Source organism: Gavia stellata, chromosome 4 (genome assembly GCF_030936135.1).
Source record: "Gavia stellata isolate bGavSte3 chromosome 4, bGavSte3.hap2, whole genome shotgun sequence".
Classification (NCBI taxonomy): domain Eukaryota; kingdom Metazoa; phylum Chordata; class Aves; order Gaviiformes; family Gaviidae; genus Gavia; species Gavia stellata.
Genome location: NC_082597.1, coordinates 81,284,600 through 81,300,672, shown reverse-complemented (window position 1 = coordinate 81,300,672; position 16,073 = coordinate 81,284,600). Strand labels below are relative to the sequence as shown.

At 37.6% G+C, this 16,073-nt stretch overlaps 1 protein-coding gene across 1 annotated transcript; it reads left to right on the top strand.

Moving 5' to 3' along the window:
- The first annotated feature begins 738 nt into the window (after positions 1-738).
- Positions 739-7,390, top strand: MANSC4 (MANSC domain containing 4). Its single transcript, XM_009814357.2, has 3 exons — positions 739-967; positions 5,570-5,704; positions 6,702-7,390. The coding sequence occupies exons 1-3, from the start codon at positions 739-741 to the stop codon at positions 7,388-7,390; spliced, it is 1,053 nt and encodes a 350-aa protein (XP_009812659.2).
- The last annotated feature ends 8,683 nt before the right edge of the window (positions 7,391-16,073 follow it).

The window sequence follows — 16,073 nt, the reverse complement described above, 5'->3', positions numbered from 1 at the left end:
CACAGCCTTCTCCAGTCATATTCATCTGTTCCTAGATCTTTACAAATAAAATCGTATTATTCTTGCAACCAAAACAGCGTAGGGAAGACAAACAAATTTCCACCTCTGGCTGGCAGACAGAATTAGATAGTTCAGTTTGTTAGTAAAGAAGGAAACTGAATTTGCAGCCACCAGAAGGAAACTATATTTGCAGCCACCAGATAATTCAAAAACTGTTACGAAACTAAACTGAGCTGTTTCTTCTGTGTTGAGTGTAATAGCGTGCCTGAACAAAGTGGCAGACCTACCTGCTCTCAAGCGACTGTACCTCATACTTTCAGAGCTGAGGCAAAACAATATGCTGAGCTTACCATTATTCATCACATATTAAGGCTGTCTGCCTAGTTTGGTCTTAGAAGGACAAGAAACACAAACTTGGGACCACAGAAACAAGTCCTCTGAATGACTAAAAGCAACCTGTGCCTGTTGTCTCAAAAACTGTCTCCAAATAATTAAGTTAGAGAACAACAATAATAGCTATTATAATCGTATGTAGCTCATAAAATTGGCTGCTTCCTTCCAGCAGCTGCCCAAACAGCATCATGGGAATTGTTTGGAAAAAACATCCCCTGGCTCATGTCCCTGGCAGAATTGGCAGTATCCTCACCACTGAGGAGATCATCTCTTAAAATGCTGGTCCAAACTTTAGTGCATCCACGGAGGAGAAAGCGCGCTGACTAAGCCCATTACATTGAAGAGATGGTTCTGCTGGTGGCAATAGCAGAAGTGCTGTTGGTCCTGGGTTTGGCTGTGGAGTCAGACTCTCTCTGCTCACCCACTACCTTTTACAAGAACTGCTGGATCCGACGCTTCCCAGGTCTCCTGATTGACCTGCAGGAATCGCAGAAGAGGGGAGCCCAGGTGCTGAAGATTTATGCCGAAGTCTCACCTCAACAGTGCAGCAGAACCTGCTGCCTTCTGAGGAATGGTGAGTGTTCATTATCAAGACTGCAGCATACATTAAAATTTGCATCATGACGTATGAGGAAAAATATTCTGGGCAATTTTTATAGAAACACTCCTTTCTTTGAAGAAGAAATAATGCATAAAACCTGGGATATATGTGTTTTTTTGAGGGAGGAAAGCAGAGGCAGATTGTAACTGTTCCCCCATCATCAGTCCCATAGAAAGGAACTTGATAATCTGAATTTTTTAGAAGACTACACTGGAAACACATGAAAATCTCAGGGTCTGCTTTGGAATTCTAGATCTCTGTTATGAAGTTTGTGGGCAATGCTAACATTAAAACAATAACTCTTCAGTATCCATCACCATCTACTCCTGTAGAGAAAAATCAGTGACACTGATTCCGACAGGACTCTTCTTCATGGAGTACGGGACTAGACTAGGACATGGTGAGGGGGAAAGGGGAGGGAACGCACAATCTGGCCTTCTCTGAGATACAGGAATATTAATTTTCTTGGAGAGAGCACTCTCTTGTTCTGTGTTTACACCATGTTTCTGGTACAACCCAAGTAAAGCATTAATATGAGCAATAAATTTATAGTAATAAATAATAGCAGTTATTCAGCTGGCAACACCTTTTCCCTAGCCTTGTAAACTCAGACTCAGAATAAAAATAAGAAAAATCATTGCTTGTCTTAAGCCCAAGACTACACTTTCTGTGTATCACACTGCATTGGTACACTACAAGAATATCTTTAGGAGTGTACATGAAGTGTGTGTCCGTGGTGCCTAAATTTGACTGCAAAACTCACAAGACTTGAAAGGTTTTTGCATATGGAGGATGAAAGTGAGCTACCAGTTACTTAAGCAGTCAATATAAATTTTGATGAGGTTTTGAATTATGAGCAAAAATATGACCTTGACAACCTGCCACTGAGATAACTAACGTAACTGCCAGCAGCATTCCTAGTAGGAGTCAACTTCTTTCTTAAATATTATAAGGAAAGAACAATTACATACATTTCAGCAATGTTTTTCCTATTTGGACAACAAACTTTTTACCTTACAGAAAGAAGTAATGGTAACTTGGAATCTTGTTTTTATGATGTTACATAGTCAAGCACAAATTTGTTACAATCTTAACTAAAATACAGAGTCATTAGATGGCATTTCGAAGATATGCTTTAAATCAGCTTGTGGTTTCCATATAATCCCAATGAGACAGATGTAGTCACTACCACAAATACTCTTGCTAATGAATGTCCGAATTAAGATTTCAAGAAATGCGGATAAGACGTTTGATTTGATGGATTCTCAGTAATAGCACAGTTACTGAAAACTAATCTTACAAGATAAAAAGGAATTTTGAAATAATTTAAAAACAAGCAATAAAATATGTTGCTTGTGTCTCCTCAAACCAACGCAAAATACCTTATAAGCATGCTTTTAAAGTATTCTTCCTGACCAAAGAACTATCCTTCCTTACCAAAAAACAGGTTCATGACTTATTTTTCTTAACTGATTTCACGCAATAAAATCCATTGCAGATCCCAAAGAGAATAGATCCATAGAAGCCAAGTTCTTCAGATGAGATTTTTTTTTCAACCATTTAATGATGTTTTTATAAAGCATGTAAAGTAATCATTAAAATGAAAACCATTTCTAATTATGTTGTGCTAAAAACCAGAATCTCTAATGACAACAGAACTTTGCATGAGCTTGGAAAATGGGAAAGGTTTCAGAGATTTCACTCCGCCCTTCAAACAAATACATGTATTTTCAGGTGTTTCATATATTCTTAAATAAGTCTCTATATCAGAAACCTGCATAGTATTCATTTATCACACTGAAACCCAAATGTAAAGTATACTATTAGCACAAAACATTCACTCCTTGACAAAATCCAGAACATTGTATACCTGGGTCTGAAGGCAAGGGTACAGATTGCTATGACATGTGATGCAAGTGAAGAACAGTTTTCTGTTGGAAGAAAAATCATCATTGTTAACAAATATCTGAAAATTGTGATTTGTCAAACAGTGACTTCAATAATACCACATTGTTAGTGTTTGCAGAGTGTTTAGAATCCTTGAACAAAAGATATCACAGAAAAGCAAATACTACATAGGTATTTCATAGAAATATTTGAAGGGCTTTGTCTTTTAAACTGTTAATTTACACTAAAAGTGATGCAAAATGTTTACTGATGCCTAGAACTATTTCTATTTTCAGAATTCTTTTCTTAAAAATAGACACTGGATTTTAAATTCCTTTATCTGTAGAAGCCAATGTTTTTTATATATCACCTGTAGAAATGCCTGTAGTCCTCAGGAAATATATCAAAATAGTTATGTACAGGCTAAAGATGCTTCTCTAATACTGCTTAATGTTTCTACTCTTTTAAATAAAAATGCAAACCAATTGGTGTATAATAAATCCAGAGCTTCGTATAATCCCTGTAAGATTATCACATTCTGTCTTCCACAAGTTTTGTTCTTCCCTTGTTCTGATAATCATAACCTTCTTCGTACCAGTCTTACTTTCCTAAATCTCTACTCTAAGCTCAAGTTCCTATGACTTAGAACTGGAAACTGAGGAAGCCTAACTAGAGGTAGATACAGGACGTGAAAATTACATCAGTGAAAGAAAAAATGCTTTGATTTAGCTTTGACGACAAATCTTATCTTTACCTTGCTATCATCAGAGCTTAGGATCCCAGTTTTACTTGTAAATATTACTGGTTTTCAGCTAGGCAGACAACCTTGATCTTTATGTGTAAGCAGGTAAAAAACACAAGACAATATACATTCTGTAACAGCACTTCTGCCATGATTTTTTCTTTCATAGAGCTGCTGAATTTTGTATTGTTCAGACAGACTTGCAATTTTCATTGCAAATTTTTGTTTCATTAATTGCATACATTTTTTGAAAATAATCCTCCTCTCTTAGGGCAGATAAGTTCATTATGACGGAAAAAACATTTTCAAGGCGTGTGTTTACTGTGTTAAATCTATGATGCAGTACTGAGGCTACTAGATGAAAAAATACAAATAATATAGAAAAGATAGTAAGCACAGGTTTACTGTATTTTCTTCCTTTTCTCATGTGTAGATAGGTTAGGGTTTTGGGGTTTTTTAGTTACACATAAAATGGAAACAGTTGCATGACTTTTTCTGTTGTTCATTGCAGAACATTTATTTTTATTACTTAACAAATGTGAGAAAAATGTTTGGAATAAATACCTAAGTAAATAGAATACATTTATAAAGCTAGGTAGTTTCCTAACAATTTATGTAAAATAAAACTTTTTCATAAGGGTGTTACATGAATATAGTGTAACTAAAATGCTTTTCCAATATTTAAAAAAAAAAAAAATAACAATCACAGAATTATTTGAGACTTGTTTGCCTGAAGCAACTCTTCAGGCCTATTAATTCCCATGTTCTAGACAGTTACATTAACAAATACAGGTCTTATCTTAAAAGCTTATTTCATACACAAATTGTCCAATTTAGAGTCAGAAGGTATGCTACAATTTCTGATGTGCAAAGCTTGAGAGTCAGAATCAGTATCAGAGAAGTTCTCCTTAGCTGTTTTAATAATTTACAGTATTTTCTGCTATTGAATGTGTCCCCTGCCCTGCAAATACTTTTTTTAATTGCAGGTAGCCATTCAGGTTATTAGTTCAGGTATGGAGGTTACATTCAAGGCAGGTAAAATGAAATAAAGAACCCCCCCCAAAACTTCATACAGCTGAAACAAAACCTAACATTACTCCTGCTCCAAGGACATTGATATAAAATAAAATTAACTTTTGACTTGATATTTTTATTTGAGATTTTGATGTCCTGTGAGACTCTGAAAGAAGAATCTTTCCTGCTTTTTATACAGTGTGACTCGAACCATAAGTATTGTAGCATATATTTTCAATCTAAATCTGAAGCCACCAGGATTCGAGCATCTATATACTTTTGCAAATTGGGTTTCAGTGACAAGTTGTTCAGGCATTTTTTCATTATTACTTTCACCCTGATTTCTGATGCGGGAAGATAGAACTGAACCTCCAAACATAAATAAAGAATTGTGTAAACTACTCAATTCACAGAAATACAATAGCCCAAAGGCAAACAAGAAAAACAATTGGGAACTGGCAGCAGGGCATGAACATCACTTACTTATTGTAGTTCTGGATGCTTTTTTAATAATCTGGGTGAAATGAATGGTTGCAGTCCAGTTTTAAGTAGAAAGAGCAAACATCTCAAAGTTGTCTTCCTTGATAACTTTACTTTTAGAAATGGTCCACTCACTGCAGCTGAGACGTGAAGGAAGGCAACTGGTAGGAGGACTACAAGCTAAAGCATATGATTTTATTTTATCAGAGGCACATTTAGACTTCAGATGGCTATTCTAGTCCTTCTTCTTAAAATAAGAATATAGTTAAAAGTAGTTCTACTTTACTGACTAGGTGCTTAATTAGTTTGCACGATAATGAGAACACCACAGATTTAAAGTGCTACAGAGCTGCCCAGTATTAATGATCTTCTGATGTTAAATAATGTAGTAACGTGCAACATGCAATGTTCATTATGCTGATAAGCTCAACTTTATTCTTTTTGTATTACAGTTTCCTGCAACCTAGCAGTGTTCTACCATGGAGCTATTCATGAGAATATGAATTGCCTGCACATGTCTTGCCCAGCATTGGAAAGCTGCATACTAAAAGCTAGAATCAATGTCATTTTGTACAACATCACAACAGGTAACTAAGCATTTCGTTTATAAATGCTGAAAACATAACAACTATAGGAAATGTTAAAATTATACTAGGTCAGTTATTGTGCTACAAGATCTTCTGAAGTAACATGCAATGCTAAAAAAGTGTAAGACTTTTTTCCTTTTTCATTAATGCACCTACTTCTGAAAATTCTTCCCCCCTTGCTTCCATTCAGTCTTTGAGAAAGGCCCTTGAAGATACACCTGCTTTCAAGGTTCATGCTCTGAGTACCTAATCAACACAATGCTTAGGGAAAATACCATACCAGACCCGAGAGACTGAGAGGCGAGGCTGCCCACTGCTCCATGTCCCCAGATCTAAGCAGCAGCAAGGCTGAAAATGTATTCCCATTAGGCACATGCATGAAGAGCACACATACATACCACAAATACACATTTATACGCAGCCAGCCACACAGGTAACACAGACAAATGCATAAAGCAGACATATGAACACAGGTAGCACCAAGAGCCTCATCCTGCTTTTTCTGGCTGCACAGAATGGAGATCTGCTAGTGAAAATATATATATACACACATACGTACAATGTGAATCCCACCAGCAGCTGGGTTCAGAGGCTCAGTCCACCCAGTAGCTGCCCCTGGGCCCCAGTCTCCCCAGTTGCTGCTACCTGGATGTATAAGCCTCCAAGGGCGCAGCCCCCCTCCAGTCTCTGGTGCAGACTGTCTCACACACACAGAGCTGGCCGGGACTCCCCTACTCCCCAGCAGCCTTGATCCCTCCCTTTCCTCACCTTTGGTTCTTTCCCTAAGCATCCCATAGTAAGTCCTGTGCAATCCCAAAATGCACTTCCCTGTACCCCATAAAGTGTCCCATAACCCTAGGCAGTGACACCCCCAGTCCAGAAGGCATTGATGGGTATTATTGGGGCTCCCTGACCTGCCATTGTCTCCCTGTGCTCCTTTTGTGGGGGTGCAGAGGAGCTTTTATCACATAAACTAACAATGTTTATGATTTAATAGGGATTGATCCAGATCTTCTTATTTTTGAAAAACTGACATCCAAAAAGCCAAATACTCAGTCCTCACCAAGTAAATACGAAAGGCAAAACAGCACAAAGACCACCGAGTGGGAAAGATGCCAGTATCAAAATGCCACGTCAAGTTCTCTTCCGCTCCAAGCTCCATCTTCTACCACTAGCCACGGCTTAACAGCAAACACTTACACCTCCAGCACAAGCCTGATGGTCCAAAAAACTGAAGTTACTACTTATTCCAGGTCAGAAACCTTTCCACTGGATGATCATTTTGCTAAGTGGACAAGCACAACTTCAGTAAGCACTAGGTCAATCACCAGCTCAGACAAAAAGACTGGACACTCAACTTCGATATCCAAATCTCCCAAGGTGTTATCCCACATGCCTACTCCTCCTCGTCTGAACAGCAGTAAGCAACACTTAAATGAAACCAAAGGCTACAGTGGTAGGAATTATACTTCGGATAATGAGGCACCTGCTTGGGAAGCTGCAGCTTTGGGTGTCTGGTTGATCCCTGTTGTTCTTTGCTCTTCTCTCATCTTCCTTTGCTGTTGTACTGTTGCTTTCACAGCAGGGAGTTGCAGAAATAGGAGAGGTCAGTATAAGCCCATAAGGAGAAGAAGAACAATGTCGAGACATTTCATAAAATATACTACTGTCAAAGGTAATTTGTAAAATACTGTCACCATCCTCGTTTTGGAAAAAACAGCTTTTTAAAAATGAATCGCATATACCATCTTATTTCTTTTACAGAACCAAAGATAATTTTTTCACTGATGGTTTCAGAATCTTTCAGTTGTAATTTAATTCTGGACGGATGAAACACAATTCCCCTGTCTCTTTAGGTAAGAATTACACACTTATAGCTCCCACTGCATGCTCAGAGGTGTTCGAGCATGTTTTGGTTCATAACCTGACCCAGGCTAATGCCTAACAAACAATATACTTTCTCCCTAACTTAAGAGAGCAGATTCACTGCAGCTGTACGTATCCTTTCCCCTGACTTTGAAGTAACCTGAGAAAATTAAGTCTAAGTGCAATCAGTAAAACTGACTGAAGCTTTACAGTATCATAAAATCATTTAACTCTAATCATCCTTTAATTGCCTTAGATCTAGTTGTTTCTATAAAACTATTTTTCCCCAACTAAGTTCTAGATTGACCTTTTTTCCCCATTTATCCCTAATATTGAGAGAAAACGATGCAGCCAGCACTTTTTACTTCTTCAGAGAAAAACACCAAAACAACCCAAGTTCAAAACAACTCCTGAATTCCATTCACTCATACCCAAACATCTGCTCATTCAATGTTTATGCTTTACTTTCCCCCGCTTCTCGCTTCACTCCTCTGACAACAATCACTTCAAATGTTTTTCAAGCCCTCCCATAAGGACCTTCAGACAACTGCTTTGGTAAAGTTACTCGCTCCTCAATGCATTGACAAATCCATTCCTTTATCAGCTAAGGAAAACACAAACGCCGCCAACATTTGTTCGTGCCTTAGCATCGATCTGTGCTGTCCACCTCGACTTGCTTTTTCTTGCTGACTCATATTTATCATTAACATCATTAGCTTTTTAAAACAGGGACAGTCATTTAATGTATGTTGCACAGGACTACACACAAAATGTTTTGAAAGCTCTGTGAGTCAGCATTATAATAAAAGCCCCACTTTTTGTTTCCTCATCCTGTATGTATATTCCTCATCCTGTAGTGTATACTCTACTCATAAAAGTGCTCCTCCTGAATATAAATCAAGCGACTAGATCAACAAGGTAGCAAGGTATTTCCTTGCCTTACCTTACTCAGAAGTTTGCTTAGCAATGCAAACATTTTCAACGGTAACCAGGATTTTCTTCCTCTTTTAGACTTGTTGATGTCTCAGTTTCTCACTTTCTTCACTTGCTGCAAGAAGTTTCTATTTCCCAGACAAGTGTATAAATGTTATAAAAGGAAACAATAAAAAATAAAACTGACTGTCACATGTCTATGTGGCAGAAAATGATTTTAAAACTAGTAAGAGTCATGCAATGTTCAAAGACTACAGTGATGAGGTTGTAAGGCCAGTTGAGCAGGTTGGTTTCAGAGAAAAAGACCTCCCTAAAATGATATTTTAGCCCACACTGATCAGCACCGTAGCTTAGGAAACTGAAGTTTAAAAAAAGACTTGCTTATACTATCTTGATTGACCTTGTGTGCTAACTTTTATGGAATAGAAGAGAGACTGACACAGGACAAGAGGAACATTTTAAAGGAGTGGGGTTTTTTAATCAGTTGAAATAACACAAAAGCAATTCCTTCTATTTTAGCTAGAAAAACTAGAATGAGGTATGATTTGTTTTTAGGGCAGTTCTGTGCTTATATGTAAAGTGATACAAACACTAAAAATGTACCCTTTCCGTGTTGTGTTTTAAATTTCAACAAGCTGACTTTTATCATCAAATTGCACTCTTCTAATTCATTGTATGGCTGAATCTAGCACATAGTCTAACTATCACTAAAAATTTCAACAAGGAATGATGAGACCCCACGGGCTCTCTTCTGAGTTAGAAGTTGACAGGTATTCTTTTCCAGGTTTTTAACACCAAAAGGAAAGGAACTAGGGAGAAAGGAACCAAGATACTCTACAGTGTACCAAAGGCTGAATGTGGTGATATTGTGAACAACGTATTTCTCACGTGATCATCATCTGAAGGTAATCTTCATGGATCTGACCTCACAATGGAAAAGTCTGACTCACTTCATCAGGAAACAAAGGGACATGTATGTCAGAGGAGGAACATGTATGTCAGAGGAGGAACTTGGTTTCTCAGCCTGTAGATTACTGTGATGTGCTTTATATCCTTCCTCCGCAACTTACACTGGATATACCATCAGTATAATCTTTTTTTAGACTAGGAGCTGCAGACCATGTGGTTCAGGATTCTCCTTGTACAGTGCTCTACCAACCAAATTCTGAAGGAAATGTTCACGGCTCAGTGAGGCACCTTTCTGTTAAAGACACCAGCAGGCATAACTGATTTTCATTTACAAAGTCTTAATCGGAAAACGGAAAGTTTGCAAAGTTCGTGTTTTGGTCTCCACCATAGATAACATTGAGATGCTTCACACACCATGACAACCATCAACATGCTCCAAATCGTCGCGGTACTTTTCAGTACTCAGTCAGTACTGATGACAAGCACATTTTGTTGCAGGATTCTCCCACAAAGCACTTCGGCCAGCATTGTCACATCAATTTGCAATGAAAGTGCTTCTGAAATTAATTTTTTCTCCCCATAATTTTTAAAATCATGTAACCAAGGAAAACACATTTTAAAACCAACTTACATCTAAAATATAAAGATATATCAAAAGCAGACCTAAAATCCAGCTAGTTATCTTTCTGCTGGTCTATTTACTGCCACATGAATAAACATCCAATGTAATTCAGTAATACTTATGTGTCTTATGAAATCGTCTCTTTGTTTGAAATGGTCAAACCAACCAAAATGGTGAAGCATATGTTTGCTGCCAAAGAAGGGCTCAGCAAAAACCGCACTTTGAAGAACTTTGCATTTTTATATATGTAAGTGTTAAAAAGCCTAAACCTAGACTCAGAAGACTTTGTAAGAGAACTAGATCTGCACTGCGATGCCTTTCTTCAGGCTGAATGGAGCCATTAAAATGCTGCTTGTGTTCACATTATAGTCTCAATAGCTCCCAGACAAAGAGAAGATGTTACCTGAGAAATTATGCCATTTCAAACTGCACAAACTTTATTTTCAAGACTTTGCAGCACTGAATTCCAAATATAATTTATCTTGAAAATCAGGGAACATACTTAAATTATTATTGCTACATAATTGCATGTAATTTTTAGGATACAGAATTCACCTGCAGGCAGCTTAGTCCAATTCAGGTAGAAAAATCTCATTCCGTTTACCTAAAAATTCCCCCTCAGTTTCAGCTGGATAACGTGTTTCACTTTTCTTAGCCTAGAGTTTTGCCAAGCATTGCTGAATGTTAGTTATCTTCAGTTACAGAGGCATATGCATTTTGTGTTATATTTAGTTATTTCATACTTTGGAGGTTTTTAAAATTTCAATATAAGTATTTTATTCTTTCCATTTTCCAGTTTTTAATGGAAAGAGTGCACAACACCTCTTTCTCCCTGTTTCACAGAATAAGATTTGCAGAACTGTTTGACAGTTTGAGGCGGTATTATTGTAACACAATGCCCTTTACCCATTGATTTATCGTACTGAGAAGAATGCATTTCTGATTCAACTCATTTAATCATGCATATAAAATATGGGAAGAATCTTAAATACATAATATATTTTTATAATATATTGCTGAACTTGAAGCCACATAAGCAAGATCATTGCATGTCTAAGGCAATATAATTCTTGCAGTATCGGTATCTTGCAGCACCCATATGATAATGGGTAACATTCAAGACAGAAAACATCAGAAACAAAAGTGAACATGGGACATCCCCGCTCTCTTCTTCCTGTACAATTAAGATATTGCTGTTTTCAGATAAGTATTATGCAACTTAATTGAAAACTGAGACAGGTTCTAATATATTGCAATACCTTTATTATACGAGACTTGCACTATTTTCATTCCCCAAATCCTTCATATCTATTCTTATCCTGACTTTTCCTATTCAGGCTGGGCTGCAACCTAAATGCCCCATGAAACATCTGCTAACAGTCTGGAGTACTGCAAAGTCAATAATGCCAGGCTTCTTCTAGCTTGTTTAACTCTTCCTTTGCTATAAATGATCCGCCGTAGCAGCTTAAATCAAGAAAAAAAGGAGAAAAGCTAGTCGTAAGGGATAGATACTACTAGCAGAATACATTTTTTTTAAAAAGGAAATAAACTACTGAAAATCTAAGAACTTGCTATTCTTATATCAGGGAGGTTGTATCCATACAAATTGAAAGACTAGCAAAGAAATCCTTTCACTGGACATGATACAGTCCAACATGCCAGAAACACAAATATCCACAAGAAGGCATTAGTTCTAATGGAAATAAGTCATAGGTAATGTACTATTTACTTTAAAACAGCTGTTTTTTCACCCTGTTTTCCTCTCAGAAAAGTAACTTCTATCTGATCTATCAGTTGTGTGATCTGCAGCAAGTCACAGTCATCCTTGGTGTCTGTGGTTTCCTCATCTTCAGATTAGTGACTGTACAGTGCACTTAATAGCACCTGGATGCTCCTTTGATATTCACCCTTAACATTATGTTGTGTAGAATCATATAATGGAACTATGACCCCAATACTCACCAGAAAAAGCAATGAGACAGAAGTGAAAATTTGTATGTGCCATGCACAAACACTTCTGGGGCAGGATGGAGTGATTAGAATTTAGATAATTTTCTGCAGAGTATTCTTGATTTATTGGCATAGAGAGAAAAAAATAGGCAGGAAAAGGGTTATACAAAGCACAGTAGCAGGACTATTTTATTACAGACTAGGAGAGTCACAAGAAAATAAATACATACATTTTAAGTATGAGGGAAAACAAGAAATGGGTAGAAAGATGGTTTGCCCAGACAACACATCCCTTTTTAGGCATCTGTCTCTTTATCCCTTACTTGTGCCTGTAGCAACGCTATGTGTGAAAACAGCACAAAAAGTGTCAACTCCAGTCGGGAGTATAAATTAGTTCCCTGAAGACCATGAGATTATCTGTAGGGGTATACTAACTCTTCACACACAGCCAGTCACATTCAGGTCTTAGAGCTTGGTGAAGTTGCAAGTAGTTGTAACATCTACCCTCCTTGCAAAGAATGAATTATGTCTCTGTACAAGCCTTTTTGTCTAATCTGAGCAAGAGATTATGCTTAGTATCCGATAGCCCTTCTTTAAAGGGCGCAAGTGGGATAGAACATAGACAAACAACCTCAAGAAACTATTTAGCAACACTTTGAATGTTTCACTTCACAACTCTTAGCACACTGTTTACTAAAGACTTCTTATGCCAGTGATTACAGTAATTCCTAGATGCAAAAAATTAGCTAGAATACTGACCAAGCAACTTCTTTTCCAGTTTGACCAAGTGCTAGATCTCAACCTTTCTTTGGAATGTTTATATGGGAGATAAAAGAAAGGTTAGTCTCCTCAACAGCACCAGCAAAACTATGCATCACATCTATTCCAGATGGCCAAGAACTTAATTCGTGTGAGCTTTTTTTCCATTGGAGACAGCTTATTTTTTCTTGCCATAAGGAACTTACTTTTCCAGTTTGCGGGGGCAAGTGTTTGGATTTGAAATGAGACATCTGCTACTTGGAGGTTAGAACAGTGACCGCAAAGAAGCACGTATAGTAGCCTTCCTGCTCAAGTTTCAATCTGTGATGGACAGGGTTGTCTGAGGTCAGGGCTGTCATGAACTAGCTCCATGTTCCTCTTGGCCTGTAAATACCAGTGAAAGAACTACCTATGGAGACAGCCAATGCCTCTAGATATTATGTGTGGGTTTTTTGCTCCTCCATCTTTCCGAATTTATGCACTGGGGCGCCTAGCCTGCTTCTTGATTTAAATGTTATCTATCTACATTTCTATTTAAAAGTAACATGAGCATTTCCATGTACATGCACACAGGTATGTATAGAGGGATACACACCTTAGAGTCATGCATTTACATTATAACATACATGATACATCAGTAAGTGACCATTGCTAAGGAGGTACTCATTACTGTGCTGTGGAGTTGCTTGACCTGTAAGTCTATTACTCTTTAACTCTTCACAGTTTTTAAACTTCAGTGCAGGTTTCCAATGAGATGGTCTGCAAGAGTATTATATAGGAAAATGAAGATGCATAGTTTAGTTCATAAAAACATGTGCTACATTAGACAGCATCAACTCCAGTGGGAGTCTTCCCAACCTTAAGATCCCAGTGTTCTAGGTATTCTACATAATCACAGAGAAATACTGCCACTCTCAAACACAAACAGTTTGGAGGGAGAAGCAGAAAAATACAGAGAAACATTCAAGATGACAAAGAACTCAAAATATAATCCAGGCTACCTTTGATCCAGTCCACTGCATTATACAAGTTCTAGACTGTAACATAGAAACCATTAGTATAAATCACAAGCGTAACTGAATTTTATATTGTCTTTGATTCTAGCAGCTTGATCGGGCACTTACAGGTTTATAAAGGTTTTTAATTTTGCTCTTACATTTCTTAGCAAGGACAGGAAGTGAAGATGACATTGAAAACCAAGGTTGGAGGTCAATCTTCCAGATTTCTAAGGCCAGCTGGCCAAGTGTTCTATAGCCATAGGGTCATTAAGCCAGATACTACTAGAAAACTGGCATCTTTGACAATTAATTTCTGATGATAAGTGTTGGATGTGGTTTAGGGACCACAGTGAATTAGCCCCAACGCTGTTCTTGGCCAGTAGGTACAATCTATTGTTGCTAGAGACATTTGAGTGTCCTGGCACTCAGGAGACAGCCACTTTTTATCCTGCCTGTATTTCTTGAAACACTTATAGAATGTATATAAGCTACGCTTGAACACTTCAGCAGGAACTCTAGAAGCCTGTGCATTTTAGGTTTTCCATGAATTAGCTGTGAAGCTAATGAAATGCTAATATAATCAAATGAAACATCCATTTCCCTTGCTGTGCTATTCTTTCTACCAGTCATGATTATTAGTAAAGTCAAACCATTATTTTAAGTCCAATTTTCACAGAGTTCTGCTTAGGTCCATTTAAAGTCTATGATGAGCAAAGGAAAATTGAATTGTTCTCTGGTGCAAAGAGGATTTTACCAAGTGCTCATATGTCCTGAACACGTAGGACAACTTTATGGAGAAAGGCAAGCTTACAGGATTTTAGGTTTCTTAAAACATTTAAGGGCATTACTCAGACAGTCTGCTAAAAGACATGCCACTGCACGACAGAAGTTAGTTACATATGCTTGCTAGTATGCCAGTCCTTATGCAAGCACTGACAAAGCTAATTAAGGAAACAAATTTCTCTTGTGTACATACTAGAATCAAATCGCCTTTGGAATAAAGCCAGGCACAACTCCACCATCCATACCGTTCTCTGAGTCAAACTGCAGTTACTTCCTCAGTAATTTTGGTTTTGTGGCTGTTCAAAAAAGATTAGGAGTTACACAGATGTGCTATTTCAAATGAGAATTTTAAACACTACCCCCATTATCCATGAATAAAGGAACAACCTGATAACAGCCAAAACCTTCCCCATATTAAGCTTCACATTAATACAAACCTAAGAGGAAGGACCACTAAGTAACCAAGTTGGTAAGTGCAAAATGGGGATTACAGGACAAGCATTTTCAATTTTAGCTACAGCTCTGGCAAATTCTCATAGGGAGTAAAAAGCTGCATTAAACTCAGTATCCTGCCATATGAAAACAATCTCTACCCAAGAAGAATCCTTCCAAAACTGACAATGTTTTGGAAATGGGAATACATACACTCTTTGGCTGTATGTAAACACCAAACCAACAATGAGAAATCCTAGCAGTGAGTGAGTTGAGCCACACAGAACACTCCACAGAAATCAATTCCTCTTCAGTTTTCAATGTCCTTATTCTTATGCTGTTTCCTCTCAAAGAGCTGCTGGCAGGGCCACATGCTAGGTTCTTTTATAGGTATGCAGAATCCTTAAGTCTGATGAACAAAAACTCCCTCTGCCCCTTCCAGAAAATGAAGACCTTCTGTGTAAGCTGAAATCTTAGTAAGCCAAGAAGGTACAATAAAAGCAAGAATAGAGTTATTTATGTCCTTTCAAGCTGGTATTTTTAAGGGTTTTTTTTCTTAACCATGAGAAGGCAATAAAAGTTGCCTGTGATTCCAGTGTTTCAATCAATTCCTTTCAAATACAAATTACCAAATGCAAGATAAACAGCCATATAATTTCTTTCTCTGTGCTTCACAGCAGTAAGCTGGGTGCTACAAACTTTTTTTTCCTTGAAGAGCCTGGGTACATTCAAGAGACAGTTCAGCGGACCTCAGGGTACCAAGACTCAGTCCATTGCTAGTTAAGCTATATACTCGCCTCACTACTCACCAGCTCTCACTTTCAGCAACTCTCATCATTCTTCCTTTCCCATGTAATTCGGTATCCTGTAAATAACTGCTAGTTCACCTTCCCACTGCCATCCCATTTTCTACCTTATTTTATTCCATCATTTTAGAGAGAGGTATTTTTACTTAGGATATTTGTTAGCCCTCATGACAACTGAGAACCTCACACTACACACCTCTCACTACACACCTCTCCAAAAGTTTAACTACTTAGGCAACATTATCTTTATTTTACAGATAGGAAGTACAGATAGAGAAAAATCTGAGTGACATTTGAAAAGCATTTAGGCA

Bases quoted from the DNA above. Each gene is read 5' to 3' on its own strand.
- MANSC4 (XM_009814357.2), top strand. From the start codon at position 739: ATGGTTCTGCTGGTGGCAATAGCAGAAGTGCTGTTGGTCCTGGGTTTG. The intron at 968-5,569 runs GTGAGTGTTCAT...TTTGTATTACAG, and splicing joins CTGCTGCCTTCTGAGGAATG to TTTCCTGCAACCTAGCAGTG. The intron at 5,705-6,701 runs GTAACTAAGCAT...ATGATTTAATAG, and splicing joins TTTGTACAACATCACAACAG to GGATTGATCCAGATCTTCTT.